This window comes from Haliotis rufescens, unplaced genomic scaffold, assembly GCF_023055435.1.
Source record: "Haliotis rufescens isolate VD_foot unplaced genomic scaffold, xgHalRufe1.0.p SCAF_8, whole genome shotgun sequence".
Taxonomy (NCBI): domain Eukaryota; kingdom Metazoa; phylum Mollusca; class Gastropoda; order Lepetellida; family Haliotidae; genus Haliotis; species Haliotis rufescens.
The window spans coordinates 19,392,177-19,417,910 of NW_025964372.1; the positions used below are offsets into that span (position 1 = coordinate 19,392,177).

General features: G+C 42.6%; 2 protein-coding genes across 3 annotated transcripts; both read right to left on the minus strand.

Annotated features, from left to right (window-relative positions):
* Positions 1 to 2,755: 2,755 nt before the first annotated feature.
* On the minus strand, positions 2,756 to 19,105 carry LOC124142481 (proteasome subunit beta type-1-like). 2 transcript variants are annotated; one of them, XM_046510970.2, is made up of 7 exons: positions 18,968 to 19,105; positions 15,869 to 16,122; positions 12,582 to 12,683; positions 10,603 to 10,684; positions 9,757 to 9,886; positions 3,941 to 4,047; positions 2,756 to 3,541 (listed from the first exon to the last, which is right to left on the minus strand). In XM_046510970.2, the coding sequence occupies exons 2-7, from the start codon at positions 16,042 to 16,044 to the stop codon at positions 3,362 to 3,364; spliced, it is 777 nt and encodes a 258-aa protein (XP_046366926.2). In that variant the 5' UTR covers positions 16,045 to 16,122; positions 18,968 to 19,105; the 3' UTR covers positions 2,756 to 3,361. The 2 variants fall into 2 exon arrangements, with proteins under 2 accessions (XP_046366926.2, XP_046366925.2); XM_046510969.2 differs by lacking the exon at positions 18,968 to 19,105 and adding an exon at positions 16,437 to 16,719.
* LOC124142480 lies at positions 18,841 to 24,301 on the minus strand. Its single transcript, XM_046510968.2, has 3 exons — positions 24,237 to 24,301; positions 20,685 to 20,782; positions 18,841 to 19,710 (listed from the first exon to the last, which is right to left on the minus strand). The coding sequence occupies exons 1-3, from the start codon at positions 24,254 to 24,256 to the stop codon at positions 18,950 to 18,952; spliced, it is 879 nt and encodes a 292-aa protein (XP_046366924.2). The 5' UTR covers positions 24,257 to 24,301; the 3' UTR covers positions 18,841 to 18,949.
* Positions 24,302 to 25,734: the final 1,433 nt, after the last annotated feature.

The window sequence follows — 25,734 nt, forward strand, 5'->3', positions numbered from 1 at the left end:
TGGGATCGATGACATGCATCAACCAAGTCGGCGAACCTGACCACCCGATCCTGTTAGTCGCCTTTTACGACAAGCTGTCACCTTTTACGGCAAGCATGGGTTGCTAAGGACCTACAGGTTTATGGTGGACAACTGACTGGTTGATGTAGGCTCCCTGTTAGATCCCAGGGGCATCATGCACCACATACGAGTGCTGTCCCTCTAGGTATTCCGGGTAAGAAATAAGAAAAGATCCCCCACGAGGTGACCATATGGATCAGGTGGACAGACTCGGGGACCCTGGAAAGTTGCCACAAGATCAGTCACTGGATTGTCTGGTCCAGACTGGATGATCTACAGCCAGAAATCTTTTCATTATACAACATAAAACACACAAGTTCTCTTTTTAAATTAGATTAAAATTTTAGCCATTATTGGTCTCCCAGATAAGGGAGAGGTTGCCAGGAAGCTGTTGTCCCTTAAGGATTTTCTGTAAATTTTGAATCAAATATTGTCAAACTACAAGGCTCACGTATTTGGTTAAAAGTGGAATCATTAAATGGTTTAGCATACTCACATTTACAGTAAAGAAGATCTCTTTGTTTTATCACAATGATTTGTTGTATCACAGAATTGTTCTCATTGTTTCAAGGTTTCTCAGGGTTTCACCAAAGTGGTATCAGCCTAATACTTGCAATGGTAAATCAGTTAATTTTTTTTTTGGTATACCAATTTATTTTTCCATTTTGATCATGAATGTGATTAAATAAGGCTTGTCACTTCAACATAGTGTTAAATCATTTACCATACCATGTGCATGTGAGTGTGCGTTTCTTGTTTAAATCCTTACTCGGCAATATTCAAGTATATGCCAATCTCCGTGTTGGGGTAACAAGCACTATGGTCTAAGTTTAATAATGAGATTGGCTATATGATGGCAGCGAGTAAACAACCAGAATATCCAATGATTGACATGATGAGCAATGATCCACACCGTCAGGGGGGACGGGTGGCCCAGTTGTCTAAGGCGCCGCGATTCGCTGTGCAGAGTTGTGTCCCTTGGGCACGCCAGAAACCTATGATTGCGGGTTTCAAATCCCGGTTCGCCCCGATTATGTTTCTAGGTTTGTCAGCACCATACCCGTGCTCGTGGGTTTCACTGAAGTGGTAAACGTCTGAGACCTGCATCACATCGGGCTTTCCTCCCACATTAAGCTGACAAGCCGCGATATAACTGGAATACTGTTTAAAGCAGCGTTAAACCCAACTCACTCACTCACTCCTCCAGCCAGGCGGTGATAAAACTGGAATACTGTTAAAAGCGGCGTTTAACCCAACTCACTCACACACCGTCAGGATACGATGACACGCCATCACCGAGGTTGACCTCCTAATCACTGAAGTCGCCTCTTACAACTAACGTATCTTGCTGGGGATGCATTCTAACCAGGAATCCACACCGTGCAAGGACAAAATGTATATTACATGGTTATACAAGGACACTTTGATCCAAAGAGTGGTGAAAATCTTAAAGAACCACTTGTGCCCCATATATTTGCCATATCATGACCAAAAGACGTTATTGAAATATGTAGACTCTATAGTGTCATATCTGTTGACAGAATTTCAGCCATAGTGATTGTGACAAGAAAATGTAATTAGTCATAAACAATTGTTATTATGTGTCATTCCCTGTAGATTCTATTGGATTCTGCAGTCTTCTCATGGGTCCTTGAATGAGGTTCTTCGTCAGCAAAGGGTATACCCCATGTCAAGCATTGTCCTCTTCTGTGTAGATTTTGCAACCACCTTTAAAAGCACAGCAGGTTGCATCCCTTAGCCATGCCAGGATCCGATGTTGGGTTAAGATGCCAGGTCTGCCCCGAATATGATCCTTGGTATGTCAGCACACACCTTGTTTATGGTTTCTCCTCTTTCAGCAATCTCCACCTAATTTATCATTTACTACCCAAAAGAAGTTAAAGAACACCTGATTCTTTTACATTACTGTAGTTACCATGGTTACGGGGTAATCTGTCATGGGACAGAATGGTATATTGGGACAGTGCACCACTGTTCAAAGAGGGATTAACCAACTCGTCAACTACAAATATCTGCATCACTTGGGGTTGTCCTCCCACACCAAGCTGACAAGCCTAAACCCAAACCCCCAAACAAATAAATTCCACACTGAAACATTTTGAAAACACAAGCGAATTGTGACTCTTGATACTTTAGGGGGCGGTCGGGTAGCCTAGTGGTTAAAGCGTTCGCTCGTCACGCCGAAGACCCGGGTTCGATTCCAAACATGGGTACAATGTGTGAAGCCTATTTCTGGTGTCCCCCGCCGTGATATTGCTGGAATATTGCTAAAAGCGGCGTAAAACCAAACTCACTCACTCACTCACTTGATACTTTAGTGAAGTATGCTTGTGTCAAGATGTGACAATGTGAATGAGGATTCAAACTCAGACACCATTATTGCAATGTTGCATTCCTTCAGGTCTCACTACCACATACATTTTTCTTTGTTTTCTGTCAGTTAACCGGAAAATTATTTCCCAAATTATACTTTGCGTTTTCTTAGTGTGGGGGTATAAATGGAATGGCATTTGCAGTCAGTCTCCTGTACCTCTTGCTCCTCGCCTTTAATTTGAAGTGACTGTAAATGGGACGGGAAATATACTGACAAGTCAATACTTGTTTTATGGCTCATAAATTTTCAACAGATATTTGATGGTACTATACATGGATGAATGTGTATAAAACACAAAAACAGTCTTTAGAATATTTTAATATTAAATCAACATTATATTGTAACAGTATATGGCTTTCATTTGGTCCATTATCTTAATGAAGTCTGTTTCCAGTCTGTGGCTGATCTCCGTGGCTGTCCAAGCTTTGGGTTGGGGATTGGGTTGTCATGGTGTCCACAAAACAAAAACAAACACATATACTATATTTTTAGACATATCTTGTGTCTAGTGTCAACTGGAACACACCCATCCACTGCAACTACAGTTTCAAACAGTGATCCCCATTCCTTCCTTTCCTATTGGCCTCTGTCATCCATTAAAGAAAATCAAAACAAAAGTCCCTGGCTATAATCACAAGACACTTATACTTCTCAACATTTGCGAAGGACCAAAATAGCCATGTTTAGTCAAAGGTGTCGTCTTTTGAATATGTATATGGTATATGTGCGATTGGAATAATTTGGGTTGGGGTATTGAATATAGGTCAAGGCCTTTCTGGCACTTTCTTCCAACCATGTAGACACTTATATTGCGGTTTTGGTAAATAAGTATAAAAATAATATATTGGTAAATAAAGCTATGATGATGTACAGTATAAAAAAGAGTGGAGTGTGATATTCCCTTCCTTAGTCCTTAACCCGCCTGAACTCCTCCATAGTGCCGGTCTTGGTGATGGTGTAAATGACGACAGCATGGCCGCGGAATATTCTCTGTTCCTCCGCCTCTCTGAAGACGGAGGTCACAAGGTCAGCAGCCTCGTTTTCGTCCTGGGACACATGGATGGAACGCTGGTTCTTTAAGTTTACCTGGAAATGATTTATTAGAGGCGATGTATTAGAGGTAACGTAATGTTTGTTTGTTTTTTGTTGTGTAACGCCGCACTCAGCTATATTCCAGCTATATGACGGCGGTCTGTAAATAATCGAGTCTGGACCAGAGAATCCAGTGATTGACATCATGAGCATCGATCCACGCAATTGGGATCGATGACATGCATCAACCAACTCAGCGAGTCTGACCACCCGATCCGGTTAGTCGCCTCTTACGACAAGCATTGTCGTCGTTTACGGCGACAATAAACCAACCAACCAATCATTATGCTATAGAGTGGTAAACGTCTAAGACCTTCATCACTTCGGGGTTGCCTCCGACACGAAGGTGACACACCGTGATATAACTGGAATACTATTAAAAGTTGGGCTCACCTTTCTGGCTAACAGCCTGTGCATGTTGAGTGAGGACGACCCACCGGCGCCGAACGCCTCTCTCTTGAAGCCGCCCAGTTGGTCGAACACGTACAAACAGCCGCCATCTAAACACAGTATAATTTCATGAACACAGGTACAATTTCATGAACACAGGTACAATGTCATGAACACAGGTACAATGTCATGATTGGTTTGTTGTTTTACGCCGCACTCAGCCATATTACAGCTATATGACGGCGGTCTGTAAATAATAGAATCTGGAAAAGATAATCCAGGGATTAATATCATGAGCATCTATCCACGCAATTAGGATCGATGACATGCATCAACCAACTCAGCGAGCCGGACACCCGATCCCGTTATTCGCCTTTTACGACAAGCATAGTCGCCTTTTTTTGGCAAGCATGGGTTGCTGAAGACCAATTCTACCCCGGATCTTCACGGGTCTACAAGGTCATGAATCGATGTACTGTTTTTTCCTAATCGGGGCGTTGGATTAGTCTAATGGTTAAAGCGTTGTCTCGTTACACCTAGAAGCTAGAACATTCATTCTCAGCTAAATGGTAAATTACACAATTGTGCTGTCCCCTGCGGAAAACCTGGTTAATATCTTAGCTGAAAATATATTTTCTGTTACAAATCATATAATGCAAGCTGAACGGCTAAATGAATACACATGTTGATGTACTTCGTTCAGTTTGTATCTTCACCAGTCTATAGTGTTGCTTATAAAGTCGTCCCCAGCCTTGTCCCCGTGCTCAGTGTGTGACTTTTCCACTGAATAATTAAATATTCTGCACATTTTTACTGCATTTTACTCTTTTTTTTTATGCGTAATGATCATATATCATCATTACCAGCAGTTTTCAAGCAATGGTTCTGATAAAATATCTTTGGCTAGCAATATTCTACTGTCCCCGATTTTACCATCAGATACGTTGGTCACTTTTGTGTGAAGAAGTCACACACCAACTAAACAAACATTATAACACAATGTGTCAGATATGATTTGTTCAAGCATAGTCTTAACACTTTTTATCATCAATTTCTTAAAAAACTTAAAGAAAAATCATGAATCACAAAATCACAAAATTATACCAGCTGGATACGATACTTTTCATCAGATACGTTAGCATGATTTATTGCCGCACACGCCTGATAAACTACAATATATGATGTTGTGTTTGTTACTTTCATAAAACAACGTGTCACCTATGAGAAATGTCCATCCCAAACCTTGACATGAGTATACTTTCGAAATTTCTGACCAATTCGCAAAGTTGTCATCAGATACAATTTTGTCAGATACGTTAGATAACACCAGCGACATCGGAAGATGGTCATCGAACTTCAGTAATCTCGATAAGTTGAATCTTATCAATGCACATGCGCGCCGTGCCACCTCTCTACTTCCGATTTTCAGCCAAGAACGTCCTGCAACCTGGTTTCGGTTCTCAACAATCCATCACAAATTGGTAAGTAATCTTTGCCATCTTAGTAAATGGGTCATCTGAATTGAAAGCCACCCCATAGGTGATAATTATTTGATAAAATAGATTCTGTTCATTAGGATGGAAAAAATGAATCCCTTACTGTATATTAGCAATTCCCAAAGAGCATGTTTTCCAACCTAACGTATCTGATGCCAACCTAACGTAGTTTACGAATGTAATTTAATGATTAGATATGTTTCTGAAGTGAAGACCACAACATTCTACTGATGTTTTCTGTCGGTATGCATTTCATTGATAGGAAAAGTACTATATTTTACTCAAGCTCCTGTCTAAACACCTAAATACCAACTAACGTATGTGATGATTTTTATAACGTATCTGATGAAATTAGCATATTTCACAAAGAATAAAGTATGAACATTTTTAAAGGGTGGCTATTTCATAGTGCAAACATCTCTTTCACTTCGACGACTGTTTCAGCATGTTTTTGTCTATGCTTGATTTTAGAAAATGGCGAAAACAGACGCAGAAAACCAAAAGGTGTATCGGGAAAGAAAGAAACGAAATGACAGTCAATATCTAGCCAAAGAACGTGCTCGAGTCAAAGGGTACAGAATACCAATTGATCAAATGCAAACAAAGAAAAAAAAGGCAGTTCGTGAAAGGAATAAACTCTATAGTAAAGCATACCGGGATCGAAAGAAAACACACAAACAAGCACAAGGTGCCAGCATAGTTGAGGTCACAGATGTGGTCGTTGATGCAGAAACTGACCAGGTCGACACAGTATCAAGCAGTACTGATGCATCTCGGCAGTCAAGGTCACGCCCAGGTCCTTTCTTGGTCAAAATGACTTTTCCAAATAAACAGAGAAAACCAAAACGCTCGTGTGCACTGAAAAGAGCAAATACAAAAGTAAAAGAGTTGACTGAACAACTCTCTAGCTACAAAAAGAAGCAACAGAAATGGAAGAAACGATATCAGAGGATGAAGGCGAAGTATGGGACATCCAAACAGACTAGCCGCAACAATACTGAAAATAGCTCGGATCAGACGACAGGCAGTCTTCAACAACAGTCTGAAGCAACACCTTCAACAAAAACCAGACATGATCTCCGGGAAAACGGTGTGAGTCCCAGTCACTTGCCAGCCACTGTTGTTAGACAATTAACAATGGCTAATGTACTTTTTGGAGAAATTAAAGAAAGTGTCGCAGCCAACAAAAAGCAAAGCAAAATGAATGTGATGACATCTCTTGTTGGAGGGAAAGTACTTAAGAAGTACAGATGTGTGTCGGGTTGGAACAAGGCTACAGGTTTATCTCGGACCACCTCTAAGGTAATAGAGATTCGAGGAAGAGCCCGTCTCACTCTCGTAAGAGAGCAGATTAAGAGACTAATTGTCTCATTCATGGAGAGAGATGATATCAGCGTATGTATGCCAGGCAAAGCAGATTCCAAGAGCCTAAATGGTGTCAAACATCAAACAAGAATAATGAATGATTATCTGTCTGAGGTGTATGCTAAGTTCAAGATTGAAAACCAGAATATGAAACTGTCTTTTGCATCATTCTGTAGGCTACGGCCCAGATACATCTTGCTCACATCACACATTTCAAGAAACACTTGCTTATGCAACAAACATCAGAATATGGCCATGAAACTCAAATGTCTGAGAAGTGTTGGATTACAGTTCCAAAATCACCGGATATGGCGTATGACAGTGTATCCGTGGACGCAATGGATCAGATGCTGGAAACTATTCAGGATGACGTTGAATATGATGAGTGGAGGCGTGTGGATGTTGAGGGGAAAAAGAAAATGAAGGTGGTGAAGATAATAAAGAATGCCACTGACTTCAAGAATTATATGCTACTTGAATTTGCTGAGTTCCGTGACCACGTTGGAAGAGTAAAGTCGCAATATGCAGCTATCCATGAGTTGAAGGATACACTCCCAGATGGCCATATCATCATACAGATGGACTTTGCTGAGAACTTTACATGTTCCAGCATGGATGAAATCCAAAGTGCATACTGGAACCCAACAAATGTCACGCTTCACCCTGTAGTGGTATACTACAAGTTGGACAAACTGGTACACAAAAACAATATCTATGTGTCTGACGTCAATCAGCACAACTCGACTGCGGTACTTACAATCCTAAAACGGATGTTACCTGAACTGAAAACAACTTTCCCTGATGCAACGCATGTTCACTATTGGACTGATAGCCCGTCATCACAGTACCGAAATCGGTACATGTTTGATGTCATTCTGAAGCATAAGGAGCTGTTTGGGCTTGAGGCACGTTGGAACTATTTTGAGTGTGGACACGGGAAAGGTCCATGTGATGGACTAGGAGGTGCATGTAAACGCCAGGCATCTGATGCAGTAAAACAAGGCAAAGCGACAATTCAAGATGCCCACGATTTTTATGAGTGGGCGAGACACAATCAAAAATCAATCCAATACAGATTCTACTCTATTGCTGAAGTAGAGAAGGCTGCACAGGACATAGCTACCTCTAACGCAAAGGTTGTACATGGCACAATGAAGTTGCACGCAGTCATGCAGCAGAATGGGGTTCTTTTTTCAAGAACTGTATCATGCTACTGTACAGGTTGTCTGAGCGGCAATGACTTATGTGTTGGTTGGCGCCGTCACCATGTTGACCAAACCATATCCCAGGAAACGCATGTACTGCAGCCCACACAGGTTTCTGTATCCCCTGTACCTGCTGCACCACATGTACCTGCTGTCCCAGTTGTTGGCAGATTTCTGGCTGCCATATATGATGGTAACTGGTTCATCGGGAAGGTTCTCGAAGTTGACATAGATGATGGCGATACCAAAATAACTTTCATGGAGAAAACACAAGACAAAGGCAAGACCTACAAGTGGCCATCTCGTCCTGATGAAATTTGGATAGAATTTGACGATGTGCTCTGCTTTATTGATGAACCGGTCGCTATTGGCAAAACAAGGCGCCAGTACAACGTAGCTGCACGTGACGTCGCCCGTATTGAGAAGGCATTCAAATGAACATTCACTTTGTATCTTTTACGAATTGCCAAGATTTCAACCACAATGCCTCAAAAAGCATCAGATACGTTATGTTAGAGTTTGTGCTAAATGTCATATGGAGAAAATATAAACCTCATCTTTCATATAAATGTTTAAACTTCAGACGTTTTTAAGCCAAAGATCGGCCACTTGTGAACTTGTGTTGTTGATTCAGGTTGACATCAGATACGTCAGTTTTTGCAGTTGAAGATTATTGCTGTGTTCTCAGTAGACTAATTCTTGAAGGCCAGGGACTTGGCATGTAGTTTGTTCGATATTTGTACCAATGTTTGTTATCAAGTTATTTTTGCAAAATGAACAACCTGTCATAGCCAATATGTGTCTGTTATTATTTGCTAATATCTGTAGAAAATGTGTTTCTTGAACAGGTGTCCGCAACACTTTCCTGTTTTGAGACAAATGATCCTTAGGCAATGACTTCGTTTGAAAATGATATAATATGTGGTCCTATGCAAATGACAATAGCACTTTTTGCAAGTTAATTAATGCTGTGCAATATATTTTGATTGCAATGATAACATGCAGTCTAACGTATCTGACTACAGGACATTTGACATATGTTATTTCCGTTATCATTAAAAACAACTCTGATGTCATTTGGGTCCCCCAATGATTAATTCTGAGAGCCTGAATACTGTTTTTACTGAAAATAAGTTAAGTTTTTCAATATCAAGAAATATATTTTTTAACATTTGATATGTGAAATAGACCATTTAGCTGAGAATCAGTGAGAAGCAGCTAATGACCTGAAATCAATGTTAATTTCCTTATTTACCCAATTTGCCGGCAATCGTAGCTGATTCGTGATTGGATCGTGAGCTTTGTACCTGCGTGTATTCGTGGGATTCGTGACAGATTCGTAGCCGATTCGTCATAAAACCACGAATTCACGAATCCCCGAATGAGTTAAGAATACCTACGAATCGATTACGATTCAGTTACGATGCCTAAGAATGCATTACGAATTTGTTACGAATTAACTACGATATTTTTGAATCGGGAGTTCGTGGCCAAAACTTTGAACAGCTCAAAACTTTTGCCACGTATTCCCGATAGCTCAAGAATTGTAAGAACTAACTACGAATATATGCGAATCAGTTAAGAATTTCACGAACTGATTACGATTCAACTACGAATCCTAAAAGTTATCAATTCGTGGGATTCGTGGTCTGTGTGGAATAGTAGCATAAGAGTATCTTGCGAAGTTTGAAAACGATTGATCCAAGCGTGGTTGTCCCCGCCTTCTATGTACTAGTGTAATGGCGGCACGCACCGTGTTGGTCTACTCCCGCGAGGATGTTGCACTTGAAGTACGTGTAACACCGCCGGTTGTACAGCAACGCCTTGACGATACCCGCCGTCCCCAGAGTCGACATCTGCTTCTTCAACGTCGCCTCACACTCCTGCAACATCGTCAACGACCGAAAATGAAAATTATATACAAAGACCTTTATCGAAAACAATACATTTCCCCGAAAATAACTGGTTAAGTAGCTGTAGCTGAGTTTAATTTTGATACAAACTCCCACGACCCTCCCTCCAGAATATCAAATGGTCGGTCCCTAAGATGAGAAAGAACACGGGAATAGATGAGCATTAAGCATGGAGTCCTGGGTTGTAGCTTTATTAAGAGAGTTTGTAGTCTGTTCCACTATCTTGATAAATACCACCCAAACAGTGGTGTAGACAACAGCAGCAGCAGCAGCAGCAGCAGCAGCTATACGCCGTCGGGGCAGGATGCCCTGTTCTTGTCAGTGCACCAGTTGAACAGTGCCCCTATCACAGGGTACATCTACTGGAATGATAACACGGCTGGAATCTGAAGTTCTCATTATATTAATGGGGGCGGTCGGGTAGCCTAGTGGTTAATGCGTTCGGTCGTCACGCCGAAGACCCGGGTTCGATTCCCGACATGGGTACAATGTGTGAAGCCCATTTCTGGTGTCCCCCGCCGTGGTATTGTTGGAATATTGCTAAAAGTGGCGTAAAACCATACTCACTCACTCATTAAATTAATGAACTTATATGACTTTCTACTACCAATCCCAACCTCAGATCATGTGTTCAGTAGTAACACCCTCTACTTGTTACTGTTCCTACGATCAGTAAAACTACCTACATCCATCTTATTCCGAAGGTCTTTGTTGAAGTTGAGGACGTCATTGTGGAAGCCATGAGACGCTAGGATGTTTTTGTCGTTTCTGCAAAAAGAGTAAACAAATTTGGATTAACAAAGTGTGCACAAAAACAAACTCACATTTGAAATTTTGTGAGTGAGTGAGTACGGTTTTACGCCGCTTTTAGCAATATTCCAGCAATATAGGGGGACACCAGAAATGGGCTTCACACATTTTACCCATGTCGGGAATCGAACCCGGGTCTTCGGCGTGACGAGCAAACGCTTAAACCACTAGGCTACCCGACCGCCCTTGAAATTTTGTGACATCATTTATCAACATCATGTCAGTTAGGGGCGGTTAGGTAACCTAGTTGCTAAAGCGTTGGCTCGTCACGTTGGCATGTAAGAGCCGGATTCGATCTCCCTCATAAATCCCATGTGTGAAACTCTCTTTAAGTGTCCCCCGTCGCCTCATGGCAAGAATATCGCTTCTGCGCACAACCAAACTCACAGGTGATATTATAATAATCAATGGCAAATTTGTTAGCCCATTTGGATCAGCTGTCCTTTACGACAACCAAATATGGTCACGTCGATGCCCCGGATCAATGAAGTAACAATTCCTATATCATTCCAACAGCTTATTGTTTCTGACCATTTCATATCCTGGGGGATGGGATCTTAGAAAATCCTTAAAAACAAATAAATTTGCGTCAAAAATTGTCTGCCACAAAAATTACATTGTTTCAAGGTCCTTTTATTGAAAAGAATATATGGTTTTACAGCTGACACAGACAAAATCCCCCCCCCACCCCCCCCCCCCACCCCCCACCCCCCCCCCCCCACACACACACCACAACCCACCAACACACACCTCCACCGCACCGAATATCAAGTGGTCGGTCCCTTATGTCTACATAGACTGGGTTGAGTAGGTTCCATTCCCCTTGAAAACAATTCCGACAGCATCACAATTTGAAACACGAAGAATGGGCTTCACACACTGTACCGACGCCATGATTCGAACGCACGTCTTGGGCTTTAACCACTCGTGTCTGTACCCGGCCGTTCACACCATACGTAAACCTGAACCACCTTCAGATGACAATAATGAGAGAGAATGGGTTAATTTAAACCATGCTGTGTGGACGATGCGCTGAGCAAGGAGTTCCCCCCTTCCCCTTGTGGAACGTGTTATGATTGGTTGTCATTGGATTGCAATTTCACATCTTTGTTCTCTTCTACATGCCAAGGTGCCTAAACAACCAATATGTCATCAGGATCACTGAACAAAATCTTGACACTGAACAAGATTTCTCCCGAATTGAAATACAACCCCCGTGACGGTAGAGTGGATGCCCCAGACACAAAGCCCACTCCCCCTCTACACTTACAGTTCGACAGTCTTATTGATCCGTGATTTATGTATATACAGTTGTTCTATGTATACTGTGTATAGTACATCCTGCAGGCGATAACCAACGCCCACAATGGTCGATGTCAGTGTGAAGCCTACTTGTGGGCGAAAGGTAGTGGTTGAGTGCCGGGGTTCGATTCTCCTCTTGGTGTCTTTTACGGCGTTCAACACAATCGTATTAAGCCACCGTCAGCAATATTCCAACCATATCAAGGCGGCCTGTAATTGATTGAGTCTAAGACAGACAAACCACGCCGTCTTGTTTCTCAATATCGACGTTTAGGTACAGCTTATAGGTGACGTCACGTATGACACGCAATCAGCCTCGTCCCCAACGTGACCAACCAATCCATGCATTTCAGCCGTCACTTACCCTAAGCATAAGCTGCTGGAGTCTGACATTTTGAAAGTCTTTCCATACACGTTACTGTATCAAGAAATGTCTTTTATCAAGTATTTAAAAAAATATTTGTTTACTAGGTATAGTTACTTCATAGTGCCAGGTGGGAAAATCAGATATTTCAACTCTAAACTCTATTTCTCTGTATCGACGTTTACGTACAGTTTGTAGGTGACGTCACGTGGTGGAAGCGCCTGACCTTCACCTTGGCCAACCCCGCACGCAATCACCGTGTAGTTGGCCCCGGCTATGGCAAGCACGTAGCTGTTGGGAGAGAAACATTGAATGAAAAAGTGGAAACTATCCCAGGAATATGTTGTACACGTTAATCATCATATTACTCATCCGTAGTGTTTTCTATGGCCGTTATAACAAATAACATGTACTCGGAAGTGATTCATCAACATCTTATCATCTTACAGACCAGCATACATTGAGGGATGGGGGTTTAACGCCGAGTTCATCAGTAATTCGGTGATATCACGGAATATATGTCAGATTAATGTAAAGCAGTGAGTGAGTGTGTGAATATGGTTTTACACCGCTTTTAGCAATATTCCAGCAATATCACGGGGAGGGACACCAGAAATGGGCTTTACACATTTTGCCCATGAAGGGATTCGAACCCGGGTCTTCGGCGTGACGAGCGAACGCTTTAACCTCTTGGCTGCCTAACCGCCCTAACGTAAAGCTGATGCACAGGTTTTGGTTTGTTGTGTAACGCCGCATTCAACAATATTCCAGCTATATGACGGCGGACCAGACAATCCAGCGATTAATATCATGAGCATTGATCCACGCAATTGGGATCGATGACATGCATCAATCAAGTCAACGAGTCTGACCACCCGATCCCGTTAGTCGCCTCTTACCACGAGCAAAGTCGCCTTTAACGGCAAGCCTGGGCTGCTGAAGACCAATTCTACCCCGGATCTTCACCGGCCCTTGTGCAAAGGATACCACAGATTAAATTCAGGAGAGAGGGCAAACTAAGATCAACATTTAGACTACTTAATGAAAATATTTAAAAATATATTTTGACAGATTGTCTTATAATATATAATAGAAACCAATCCAGACAATCTCTTCATGTTCAGATAATGAAGAAAGCGAGACTTGCTTAACTATTGTTTTGTTTGTTTGTTTGTTGTTTAACGCCGCACTCAGCAATATTCCAGCTATATGACGGCGGTCTGTAAATTTTCGAATCTGGACCAGATAATCCAGTGATCAATATCATGAGCATCGATCCACGCAATTGGGATCGATGACATGCATCAACCAAGTCAGCGAGCCTGACCACCATCGTGTTCCTATGTATCAGTCTCTATGATAGATTGGTATATCTACGGACAGAATCAGATCCTCAACACACAACCATCGGATCCTGGCACGGCTAAATGACCAGTAATCCCCATTTGCAATGAGATTGTCTCCATTTGTAACTTGTTTCAGAGTTGTCTAGTGAATATTAATCTAAACATATTACAGTTTGCAATAGTTATGGGTAATGCAGTGTTCTGCGGGGTAGCCACGTGTCACACCAAACACCTTAGTTCGATTCCCCCAGGGCACAATGAATATAGCCAATATCCTCGGTACCCCCCGCCGTGTTACGATGGCATATTACTTAACGCGACGTAAATAACCATAACCACTCAGTGTAATGTCCGCAGACACAGAGGACATACAAATAAATATTGACTGCAACAGTTATCCATTAGGCACCCAAAGACGCGCCAATCATGCATGCAGCTAGAAATGTTGAACATCTCTGATCTCGCGGGGACAACCGATTCCCCGAGGCGGTGTCACGTGACCTGATTGTTTGCGTACGTTTCCGTTCTTCGTGTGATTGCTGATGTGGTCGGTGTTTAGTTTCAGGCCATGTTTGCTGTCGATAATCATATTGCGACTACAGGTGATAAATATAGGCCTCCTTGTCGATGTCAATTGATACTATGTATTGACTCATTGAATAACGTTCTAGTGAGAGGGTAGTATTTGCACTAGCAACGGTTATCTAGTTTGGAATTATATTCAAGATTGTCTTGGGGAATGATGTGGCCAATTATAATTTTGTCTTTACAGTGGTTGGTTCAAGTCAACTCTGGTTGGCTGTGTTGTAAATTTGTTGTATTTTACAGTGATTAGTTCTACTTTATAACGTTTGGTTAACCACTACTACTACTGCTGCTACAACCACTACTGCTACAACTACTGATGCTGCTACCACAACTGCTACAACTACTGCTTCTGCTACAACCACTACTGCTGCTGCTGCTACCACTACTGCTGCCGCTACAACCATTACTGCTACTACAACTACTGCTGCCGCTGCTGCTACAACTACTGCTGCTACAACTACTGCTGCTGCTAAAACCACTACTGCTACAACTACTGCTGCTGCTGCTACCACTACTACTGCTGCTAAAACCACTACTGCTACATCCACTACTGCTGCTGCAACCACTACTACTGCTGCTAAAGCCACTACTGCTGCTAAAACCACTACTGCTACAACTGCTGCTGCTACCACTACTGCTACAACCACTACTGCTGCTGCTGCAACCACTGCTGCTACAACAACTACTGCTACAACCACTACTGCTGCTGCTACAACCACTACTGCTGCTGCTGCTACAACAACTACAACTGCTGCTGCGACAACCACTACTGCTGCTGCTACAACCACTACTGCTGCTGCTACAACCACTACTGCTGCTGCGACAACCACTACTGCTACTGCTACAACCACTACTGCTGCTGCTACAACCACTACAGCTGCTGCGACCACTACTGCTGCTACAACCACTACTGCTGCTACAACCACTACTGCTGCTGCTACAACCACTACTGCTACTACAACTACTGCTGCTGCTACCACTACTGCTACAACTACTGCTGCTGCTACAACCACTACTGCTGCTGCTACAACCACTACTGCTGCCGCTACAACCATTACTGCTGCTGCTACAACTACTGCTGCTGCTACAACTACTGCTGCTGCGACAACCACTACTGCTGCTGCTACAACCACTACTGCTGCTGCTACAACAACTACTGCTGCTGCGACAACCACTACTGCTGCTGCTACAACCACTACTGCTCCTGCTACAATCACTGCTGCTGCTGCTACGACTACTCTGACGTGGATGTAGGTGCTGCTACTATTGAGTAATGCTACTCATACTACAGTTTCTACTTCCACTACCATCACCACCACCACCAGTATACTACTACTACTACTCGTTACTTTTACTACTACTACTTCTGCTGCTGTTACTAATTTTACTGTGGCTACTAAAACAACCCTATAATGATCCTGGCAGTGACAGTTAATCCCCCTGTCCAGCAACTTTCAGGGAGAGGCTAATATCAACACAATAATGATAACATATTACACTAATCGATAACAAATCAGCGCTGATCAATAACCAATATCCTACCCTCTGTATTTGGGGAACCGGTTTCCGCGTGGGTCCTCCTTCATGTCGCTGGCGCGGATTCCGTTTCGTGGCGGAAGAACCCGTCCAAGCTTCTCGATAGTAATATTGTCCACAAATTTCCTTTCCAAGCCTTTCTTTTTATCTTCGTCCGTTTTACCTTGCTCTGTGGCCTCCATGTTGATCTTTGACTCCTGTCAGTACTAGCGGAAGGAGGATCTCCCCAGCGTCTCTGAGAGCCCCCATGGGCGTGTCCGCTTTAATAAGGATAGCGCGGTTTACAACGTTATAAAATTGGCTGAGACATGAGTTTACGATTTATAGGTAAACAAAACATACGAGATGAGACACGCTCCTATCTCGTCGTCATATATATAAGCCAATATTTGTTTACATTTTGACCTCACCGTATGGACACACTCGAGATGTTAATGTGTGGCACTGTGAACATCATACCTCTCTCCTTCACCACACAACCATATCTAACCATATATCAAAATGATGTCAAAAATATCGTTCATACTATCTTAACAAATACACAAACCTAGAAGTAGGAACTAACAAAACCTACCTGATGAAAACAAGCTATGAGAATATACGCACACCTGTATATTTAACAGGTATTCCCGTGCAGGTACCCCAGGCGATACGAGGTCTACCGGAGTTGCTCAACATATAACTGACGTGTATATATCACATCACATAATCAGGCCTCGAAGGACACAGTCCTTAAGTTGTCATTGCCGCATCATGTAACCATGGTAACATAATCAATACATCATCTGTACTAGAGCGGTTATGGTTCATTGTTCACAATGAGGAAGGAACCCCTCAGGTGACGAGACTGAAAGGCATGTCAGCCAGAAACAAACACGTCTCGGCTGAGTGATATATGTTATGCACCTTTTAGGATAGTTTTATGTTACGTTGTTTTCTGTTGTAGGATCTACCTATTGTCAATTTGTTCGTTTCTTATGAACGCAGTCACAGACAATAGAATCTTAGTCAACAGAAACTGAATTCTTGTCATTGTATACCTGCGTTTGTATAGATCCCTGGCTAAATGATAGGTTGTTGATTCGGGGCTCAAGGCTAATGCATTGTGTGTACAGGTGTTGCCGTTGACCATTTGTGGGAACACTGACGAAAGCACATCGTATTGCGTGTCAATATGAAATAAAGGTTTATTATAAAAAACACCATGGGTATATTAAGAAACATGTACAATTGACATGCTCAGCCAGTCACACTACTGAATTCTCTAGTAATTATGTGATAATAGTGTAGGCTGTAACGACCAAAATATCAAAGGGAAGAGTAGCATCCCTTGGATGCCTTGATCCACCGTGTGCGAGTTCGAATCCGCTTATTTTCGTAGTTCACCAAATGGTACGCATAATATGACTGGTGAAAGTAATAGAGATCATAAAACCAATTTCAGTGTTATTGTTCTGAAATTACAATTAAACAATTAAAACAATGTAACCTCATTACTATAACGATCGTGGTTAGAATAGGTCTTCAGCAACCCATGCTTCCCGTAAAAAGGCGACTATGCTTGTCGTAAGAGGCGACTGACGGGGTCGGGTGGTCAGGTTTGCTGTCTTGGTTGATGCATGTCATCGTATTCCAATGGCGTGGATCGATGCTCAGGATGTCAATCACTGGATCTCCAACAACCTCTTCTGGCCCTTGTTGTTTGTTGTTAAGAGCCGCACTCAGAAATATTCCACCTGTATGACAGCAGTATGTACATAATCGAGTCTGGACCAGACTAACCAGTGATTGACATCATGAGCATCAACCTACGCTATTGGGATACCAGACATGCATCAACGAAGTCAGCGAGCCTGACCATCCGATTCTGTTAGTCGCCTCTTACAAGCATGGGTTGCTAAAGACCAATTCTAACCCGGATTAATGACAGACCGTCGTCACATAGCTGCAGTTTTGCTTTATGCTGCGTAGGGTGCGAATCTGTTAAGAGGGCAACCTCGTTAGTTCTTGCTTCCGTGTTGTTTAGCGAGCACTAAGAACTGATTTGAATTTAATCAAACTGACTTGGCCACATCTTCCAGAGTGACAAAGGCGAATAATATATTTTTTTTTCTTTTCACTTTGACCGATGACGCAAATTTACTGATATGGAGTTCTATTTTTTTATATATTGTAAATATTAATGTTGCTGGACTGCAACGTGAATCAACAGGTCAACCAGTCGATGTATGGATGAAACATTGCCCGTGCGACGTGAATCAACTGGTCAACCAGTCGCTGTATGGATGAAACATTGCCAGTGCGACGTGAATCCACTGGTCAACCAGTCGATGTATGGATGAAACATTGCCCGTGCGACGTGAATCCACTGGTCAACCAGTCGCTGTATGGATGAAACATTGCTCGTGCGACGTGAATCAACAGGTCAACCAGTCGCTGTATGGATGAAACATTGCTCGTGCGACATGAATCAACAGGTCAACCAGTCGCTGTATGGATGAAACATTGCTCGTGCGACGTGAATCCACTGGTCAACCAGTCGATGTATGGATGAAACATTGCTCGTGCGACGTGAATCAACAGGTCAACCCGTCGCTGTATGGATGAAACATTGCTCGTGCGACGTGAATCAACAGGTCAACCAGTCGCTGTATGGATGAAACATTGCTCGTGCGACGTGAATCAACAGGTCAACCAGTCGATGTATGGATGAAACATTGCTCGTCCGACGTGAATCCACTAGTCAACCAGTCGCTGTGTGGATGAAACATTGTCCGTGCGACGTGAATCAACAGGTCAACCAGTCGCTGTATGGATGAAACATTGCTCGTGCGACGTGAATCAACTGGTCAACCAGTGGCTGTGTGGATGAAACATTGCTCGTGCGACGTGAATCAACAGGTCAACCAGTCGCTGGGTGGATGAAACACTGCAAACCTACTTCCGACATTATTGGCCGTTTGGATCTAATCGGCTGGTCCGTTTTCACAAATGTATTTTTTACTTAATTGATAAATTACAAAACCGATTCATATGACAGTTATTAACACTGATTACATTTGATCAAACTTAACCAAATCTGGTTCATCACAGTGAGCTGCTTACCCGCTTAGTCTTGTACAGCTCCAGTGAGCACTGATACACACTTTCCCCATTTCTCAACATATCTACACAAAAACGGTCTGGTTCCTTTTCGTCTTCCCACAACTCAAGTTCAAGGTCATCCCCACAGTTACATTCTTTTCTGTACCACATGAAAGCAGATTTGAGGTTTAACGGTCGCAGAGCAGAACCCGCGTTGGTTTGACTTTTCTCCCTTTTAACTAAACCATCACAACAATATTTCAAATAGTTTGTAAAATTCAGATGGAAGTTAGCGTCCGTATCACTGAAAGGGACTTCCCCTACTAACACCTTGCTTACACGTGATTGGTCAGACGGCCTCTCTAGAGCGTGGAATCTCATTGGCTCGCCTGTTCCACACAGGTGCCCGTATGTATTCTTCCACTCCTGGGGAATCTCAATCGGCTTTCGAAACGTGGTATCTAGTAGTATTATCTGACTTCTAACTCGTGCCAATGGAATGCCTCCCGCCTTCATTGCTGTCTCTATGACGAACGTGCTCCTCTCGACGTTGTTGATGTTGCTGTCTAGACACAGAGGGGCCTTCACGACACCCTCATCATACAGTTTTTCGTGAAACTCCGCCTTTGAAGTGACGATAAATGAATGATATTTCTGGTAGAGTTTATACAGTCCGAGCATGGAGTCCCTGCCGTCAGCTGGGTGTAGGAGACACGATTGTGTGGAGTCCATCGCGTTCACCACGCTCCACGGCTGCGGGCACGCTGTGAATAGAGAGGTGAAGATGAAATAGGGTCTCGAACTTTTAAGATTACTGCACTTATTATAGTGACATGCATGTACTTGTGTGTGTGCCTGCGTGTGCGCGTGTGTTGCTGGCTGCTTGTAATAGTCCGGTCTAATGCCGGTTTTATGTGATAGCCCACTGAGATACCATACCGTAGTTGGTCATGGAAACCCCACGCTGACACAATATACTGACACCGAGTCGACTTGTCCTTGACTTATCCCCTTATGCCGAACGCCAGATCTGGTAACAAGTACAATTAATAACGTGTTTAAGTAGGACGCGCCGGGGATCGAACCACCGACAAACGCTCTATCCACTAGACAACGAGCTAACGAACGCTGCGATAATCAATATAATGAACTACTACAGTACACAGTTGAGGCTCGTGGATAATCGATGTTTGAACAGGGAGGGATTCAACGCCACTTTAAGCATAACTTCAGTTACATCATCACGTGTCAGTTTGAGGAAGTGGGGTTTAACGTCGCGTCCAAGATTATTGTACTTATATAGCGACGTGCATGCACTTACGTGTGGTGTGTGTGTGTGTGTGTGTGTGTGTGTGTGTGTGGCTGCTTGTACTAGTCGGGACTGATGCCGATTTATAGTGCTAGCCCACTGAGATAGTATGTCGCAGTTGAACATGAATATCCCACACAGTATACTGACTCCAAGCCGACCAGTCCTTGTTTTAGCCCAATAATGCCGAGCTCCAGACAGGGTAACAACAACTACCATCTTTTAATGTCTTTTGGTATGACGCGGCCGGCGATCGAACCCCAGATCTTCCGCTCTCCGAGCAGACCCTCTACCACTAGACCACGGAGGCGGTCTGAAGTGTGAGGAAAGCCACGCAGTCATATCACATTTTGTTACGATTCCTATTTGAAAATTATAAATTGTACCATACAGTGCATACGACATTAGACACATTCTTCCTGGACTCACAGTGCGCGTCAAAGGCTGTGTAGGGCAGGCCAGGAATGATAACTCGTCCACAGTTCGGCGCCGGGAAGATTCTTTCATATCCAAGCTGTTTAATAATTCTGAAAAATAGAAGATTGTAAGCTCACACGCTTAGAAATATATAGACTTTATTAGGTCACTCAACCACATTAACATGACATGTGACTAAATAGCTAAACGTTGTTATTATTAAGTATTTTCATGGGTTTAAATAGTCTCAAAATCACAGTGGCACATATATATAGTAATAATTAAATAAGTGGAGTAAGATTGAACACAGTTTTAATTGGCTAGCGCTTTCAACTCGTACCACGTGCGAGTCCCATCAGGAATGATGAATGGCCTGATGAGACTCGTACGTGGTACTAGTTGAAAGCGATAGCCAATTAAAACTGTGTTCAATCTTACTCCACTTATTCAATTATTACTATATTGTGCCTGAGAGTTTACTTTACTGTGCTTTATATATATTATTATTATTATTACTTGGTCTAGCTGTGTCTGTTTTGTGAACCATCTCCAACCCCCTCCCCCTTCTTTCTCGGGGACTTGGTGTCATGGTATCCCGATCACTGGTTTGACCGGTCCATATTCGATTCTTTACAGGCCACTGGGTTCGATTCCCGTCCGCGTAATACCAAAAGAAGTTAAAAGATGATACTTGTTGTTATCCTGCCTGGCGCTCGGGCTAAAACAAGGACTGGTCGGCTCGGGGTCGGTATATACTGTGTCTGAGTTGGGTATTCATGTTATAGTGAGTGAGTGAGTGAGTTTGATTTTACGCCGCTTTTAGCAATATTCCAGCAATATCACGGCGGGGGACACCAGAAATGGGCTTCACACATTGTACCCATGTCGGGAATCGAACCCGGGTTTTCAGCGTGACGAGCGAACGCTTTAACCACCAGGCTACCCGACCGCCCCTCATGTTATACTGCGGCATGGTATCTCAGTAGGCTAGCACTATAAAATGAGCATTAGTCCGGACTAGTAAAAGCAGCCACATACACACAGGCATGCACGTCGCTATATAAGTGCAATAATCTTGGACGCGACGTTAAACCCCATTTCACCTCACCTCACCTTTCCCTTTACCAGGAACCGGATTCTATTAAAGGGTGCCTCAGCTACAGCTAATGATTTACTCCCATCATGTTTGGAAGCATCCTCTCCATGGCCCGCATTTCGGGTTACCTATACTGTAACCCTTGGATCCAACCCATGGTTCTCGCGATCCCAAATTATCGGCCCTTGATTTCCTTTGGCCGATTTGATTTGCTACGCAACTCAGAATGCGAGTACAAGCCAGCCTCAATGTCGGGTTGGCCATGTCAACATTGCGGCCAGTGCCATTGATACGATAGAGTTTGCGAGATATTCAACATTGAAAAACTGTGTGACACGCCAAAGAAAGCCCATTTCAAGGGAAATTGTATTAATAATAAATAATAAAGTCCATTTCTTCAGCGCCATTTCCGTCTACGTAGTCGCCCATAGCGCCTCACACAGGGTCATAGACACATCTAAAGAGATAAGTCTTTAGTTTTTTGTCTTGAAAGTGTCCAGAGTTGGAGATTGCCTAATTTCCACTGGAAGGGAATTCCAGAGCACAGATGCAGTGTGAGCAAAAGTACTGTTGCCGAATGCTTTGAGTGAGACCATAGGGACACTAAACTGGAGTTTATGTGCTGATCTGAGATCTCGTGCTGGCTGGTGTAGGGTAAGAAGTTCACTCAGATAGGAAGGTGCTGTACTATAGTAGCACTGGTATGCAATGCACACGACTTTGTATTCAATCCCAGATCTTAATTGAAGCCAGTGTAATGATTTTAATAAAGGAGTGACATGTGCACGCTTATTTCGTCTACATATCAATCTGGCAGCAGCATTCTGCACACGTTGCAATTTGCTACATAGATCCTGTTTGATATTAATAAGCAGACTGTTAGCATAGTCCAACCTGGATAGGATAAGTGATCTCACGAGCTGATGTGCCGCATCATATGTCAACATGGGTTTTATCTGACTGATATTTCGTATGTGGAAGTAGCAACTTTTGCAGATATTGTTTACTTGACAATCCATGGTCAGGTTTTGGTCAATGATGACTCCAAGGTCTTTGACAGTCAAAGAAAAGGGGATGTCAACTCCATCAACAGTCAAGAATGATTTGGATATTGATGCAACAGATCGGCTACTCCCAGTGAGTATGACCTCGGTCTTATCAGGTTTTATTGTATCATTGTATTATATACACACCGCCGAGAGAAATGCGAACCATGGAAACATAAAGGCGTATGTACGTAAAGAAGAGATGCTTCTGATGTGTACCGGCCCGTGAAGACCCGATTGGTTGGTTGGTTGGTTGGTTTGATGTTTAACGCAATATCAGCAATGTCCCATTCCGGGAACGCTGTTAACATTCTGCCAACCCTAACTTTACTATTGGGTCAGTTGACGGTGAACACAAAATATGGATTGACACTTGATATAGGCTGTCTTGTTGGAAGCCTACAAATTAATAGCATGAACTATCTTGACTGAGTTATTCTTCTAGGGGCAGATTTCAAAAATATATATGTTACAGTCAATGTGTAAAATGTGATTCACTTACGCAATTTACAATCTGCCTAAATATGTCTGTCATTTTACAAATTGACTCAAAATTAAGTCCAATCATATGACTGACTGACCAAACATTGCTAAGGAGGTCACAACGGCTCAAAAACATCACAGTCGACTTATTGTGATAAGATTAAAATAAAATAAATTATATATACATTGACGTCGGTTTTCTTTTAATCCTGGGGCGGTGGGGTAGCCTTGTGGTTAAAGCGTCCGCTCGTCACGCCTAAGAATCGGGTTCGATTCCCCACATAGGTACAACGTGTGAAGTCCATTTCCGGTGTCCCCCGCCGTGATATTGCGGCAATATTGCTAACAGCGGCGTTAAACCTCACTCACTCTTTTTATCCTATGAATTTTAGTCACATGGTTATGAAATTAAGCATCAAACTGTTTAGAATTCGTTATCATGATAAATAAATGGAAACTTGAGATAAAATGATTGAACTATAAAAGCTTTTTGTAAATTGCCTTCATGATAAATAAATGGAAACTTGATATAAAATGACTGAACTATTTAAGCTTTTTGTAAATTGCCTAAGTGAAAATTTCAGTCATTGTACACATTGACTAATATATATTTCGCACTGGGAAGCGGACACTTCCGTCTTGGAATTAATCCCTGTCGTATACGCTAACATGGGGTGCTTATTTTAATGATTCCAACACTTACAGACCGCCGTCATATAGATGGAATATTGCGGAGTTAAACGAGAAATACGCAAAACAAACATAAACAGAACCTTTAATGGAAACATTACGGTACAGCGTGACCTCGTTCCCTCACCGTCGAGAACAATCTATCGTGTTGTACGCGCCAGTGTTGAGAAAATCGGTCTGATATAGGTGGCACATTATGGTATTTATATCGACAAGCTAATAGAGTGTTTTTGTATGTATGTTAGTTACCTTGAAAAGCCTGTTGCCATCTTTGAGAAGCGAAACCGCGGGATAAACAATGGCGTGTGTTCAGCTCCGCGTATCTGGGTCAAAGGTAAAAGTTCATGTATATGTCACTGAGGCTCATGGGATCGATGAGGCACAGCCAACACATCTGTTCCAGTAAACTCCCATGTATCGGGGTATTCCACGCTCGTATACCCTGTTATATACGTCATCAAGCGATTCACTGTTTATATCGATGCTAATATAGTCCAGTGCTAGGAACAGTTGAAAAGTTCGATGTAGGATAAAACTCTTAAATCCTTATTTTTTCTAAATTAAAAAAAATAAAATGAACATCTTCGTAGGATTTACACGAGCTGCGTGTAAAATAGTCAAATTGACATATTCAATATATCTTCGATTTGCAAAGCCAGGGATATTATTAAATAGCCTGAGACCATTAGTCACCATAGCTTTGTTTTGGAAGTGTCCCCGTTTTTCCAATCTCTTAGCACACAATTTCACCCACACAGGAGAGTAATAACTCCGATATTTGCACATATGTGCATTGTAGATATTCTCAATGTTGATTGGTCAGCCAGTACTTCATTGTTAACGACAATAACGTCATCCATTGTTTATGACGTCACAAACTAAGTACGTTACGTCATCTGAAGAACAACAATATATTTCTTCCATTTTAGCTCGAAACATGCTACAAAAGTCAGTAATATACAGAATAACCTACTAAACACTCGCCTAAGGCTCAGGATTAACGCCATTTATTTACTTGGGTAGATAATCCATAATTGGTCGTAGCTCGTTGGTTATTGTCTAATTATTAGTATGGTTCCATTCGAATCATGCCCCAATCAGAGGTCTAATTTGTTTTGTTTAACGATTCACTCAGCTAGCTGCATGGCGATAGCCTATAAATAATGGAGGCTAGACCAGACAATCCAGTGATTGATATCGCGGGCAACGATCCTCGCCGTCGGGGTACGCTGCCACGCCATCAACCAACTCACCAAGCAAGACCACCCGATCAATGATGTTGCATCTTACGGACTAGCAGTGAGGTTGTTAAGGACCAATTATGATATGGAACTCCAAAAATAGTCGCTTCCTACGACTGGCAGTGGGATGCTGGCGATACATTCTACCTCAGGAGCCCAACCGGGGAATTCTTGCATAGTTCATTCAGCTGATTGAGAAAGTGCAGTCTTGTGGTTTTAGACAGATGGCTCTTCCTGCTATAGATACAACTAACCTTTGTCAGCTCCATGCACGTCTGTGGTCCTCATATAACTGAAATATAGCTTGCCTGCTGAGTATGTCAACATTCACTCACTCCATGTGGCTCTGCTTGTTTGTTTATTTGTTGTTTAACGCCGCAATCAGCAATATTCCAGCTATATGGCGGCGGTCTGTAATTAATCGAGTGATTGATTTCAGAAGCATCGATCCACGCAGTTGGGATACGATGGCATGCATCAACCAAGTCAGCGAGCCTGACTACCCA

What these genes read in the sequence shown, in the direction of transcription:
- LOC124142480 (XM_046510968.2), bottom strand. Translation starts at nt 24,256, where the DNA reads ATGGCAACAGGCTTTTCAAG. An exon ending in ATGGCAACAGGCTTTTCAAG is followed by an intron (nt 20,783 to 24,236) that starts GTAACTAACATA and finishes TCTATTTTTCAG; the next exon opens with AATTATTAAACAGCTTGGAT. An exon ending in CACAGCCTTTGACGCGCACT is followed by an intron (nt 19,711 to 20,684) that starts GTGAGTCCAGGA and finishes CTCTATTCACAG; the next exon opens with CGTGCCCGCAGCCGTGGAGC.
- LOC124142481 (XM_046510970.2), bottom strand. Translation starts at nt 16,044, where the DNA reads ATGGAGGCCACAGAGCAAGGTAAAACGGACGAAGATAAAAAGAAAGGC. An exon ending in CGGTTCCCCAAATACAGAGG is followed by an intron (nt 12,684 to 15,868) that starts GTAGGATATTGG and finishes CTCTCCCAACAG; the next exon opens with CTACGTGCTTGCCATAGCCG. An exon ending in CGTGACGTCACCTACAAACT is followed by an intron (nt 10,685 to 12,581) that starts GTACGTAAACGT and finishes CTCTTTTTGCAG; the next exon opens with AAACGACAAAAACATCCTAG.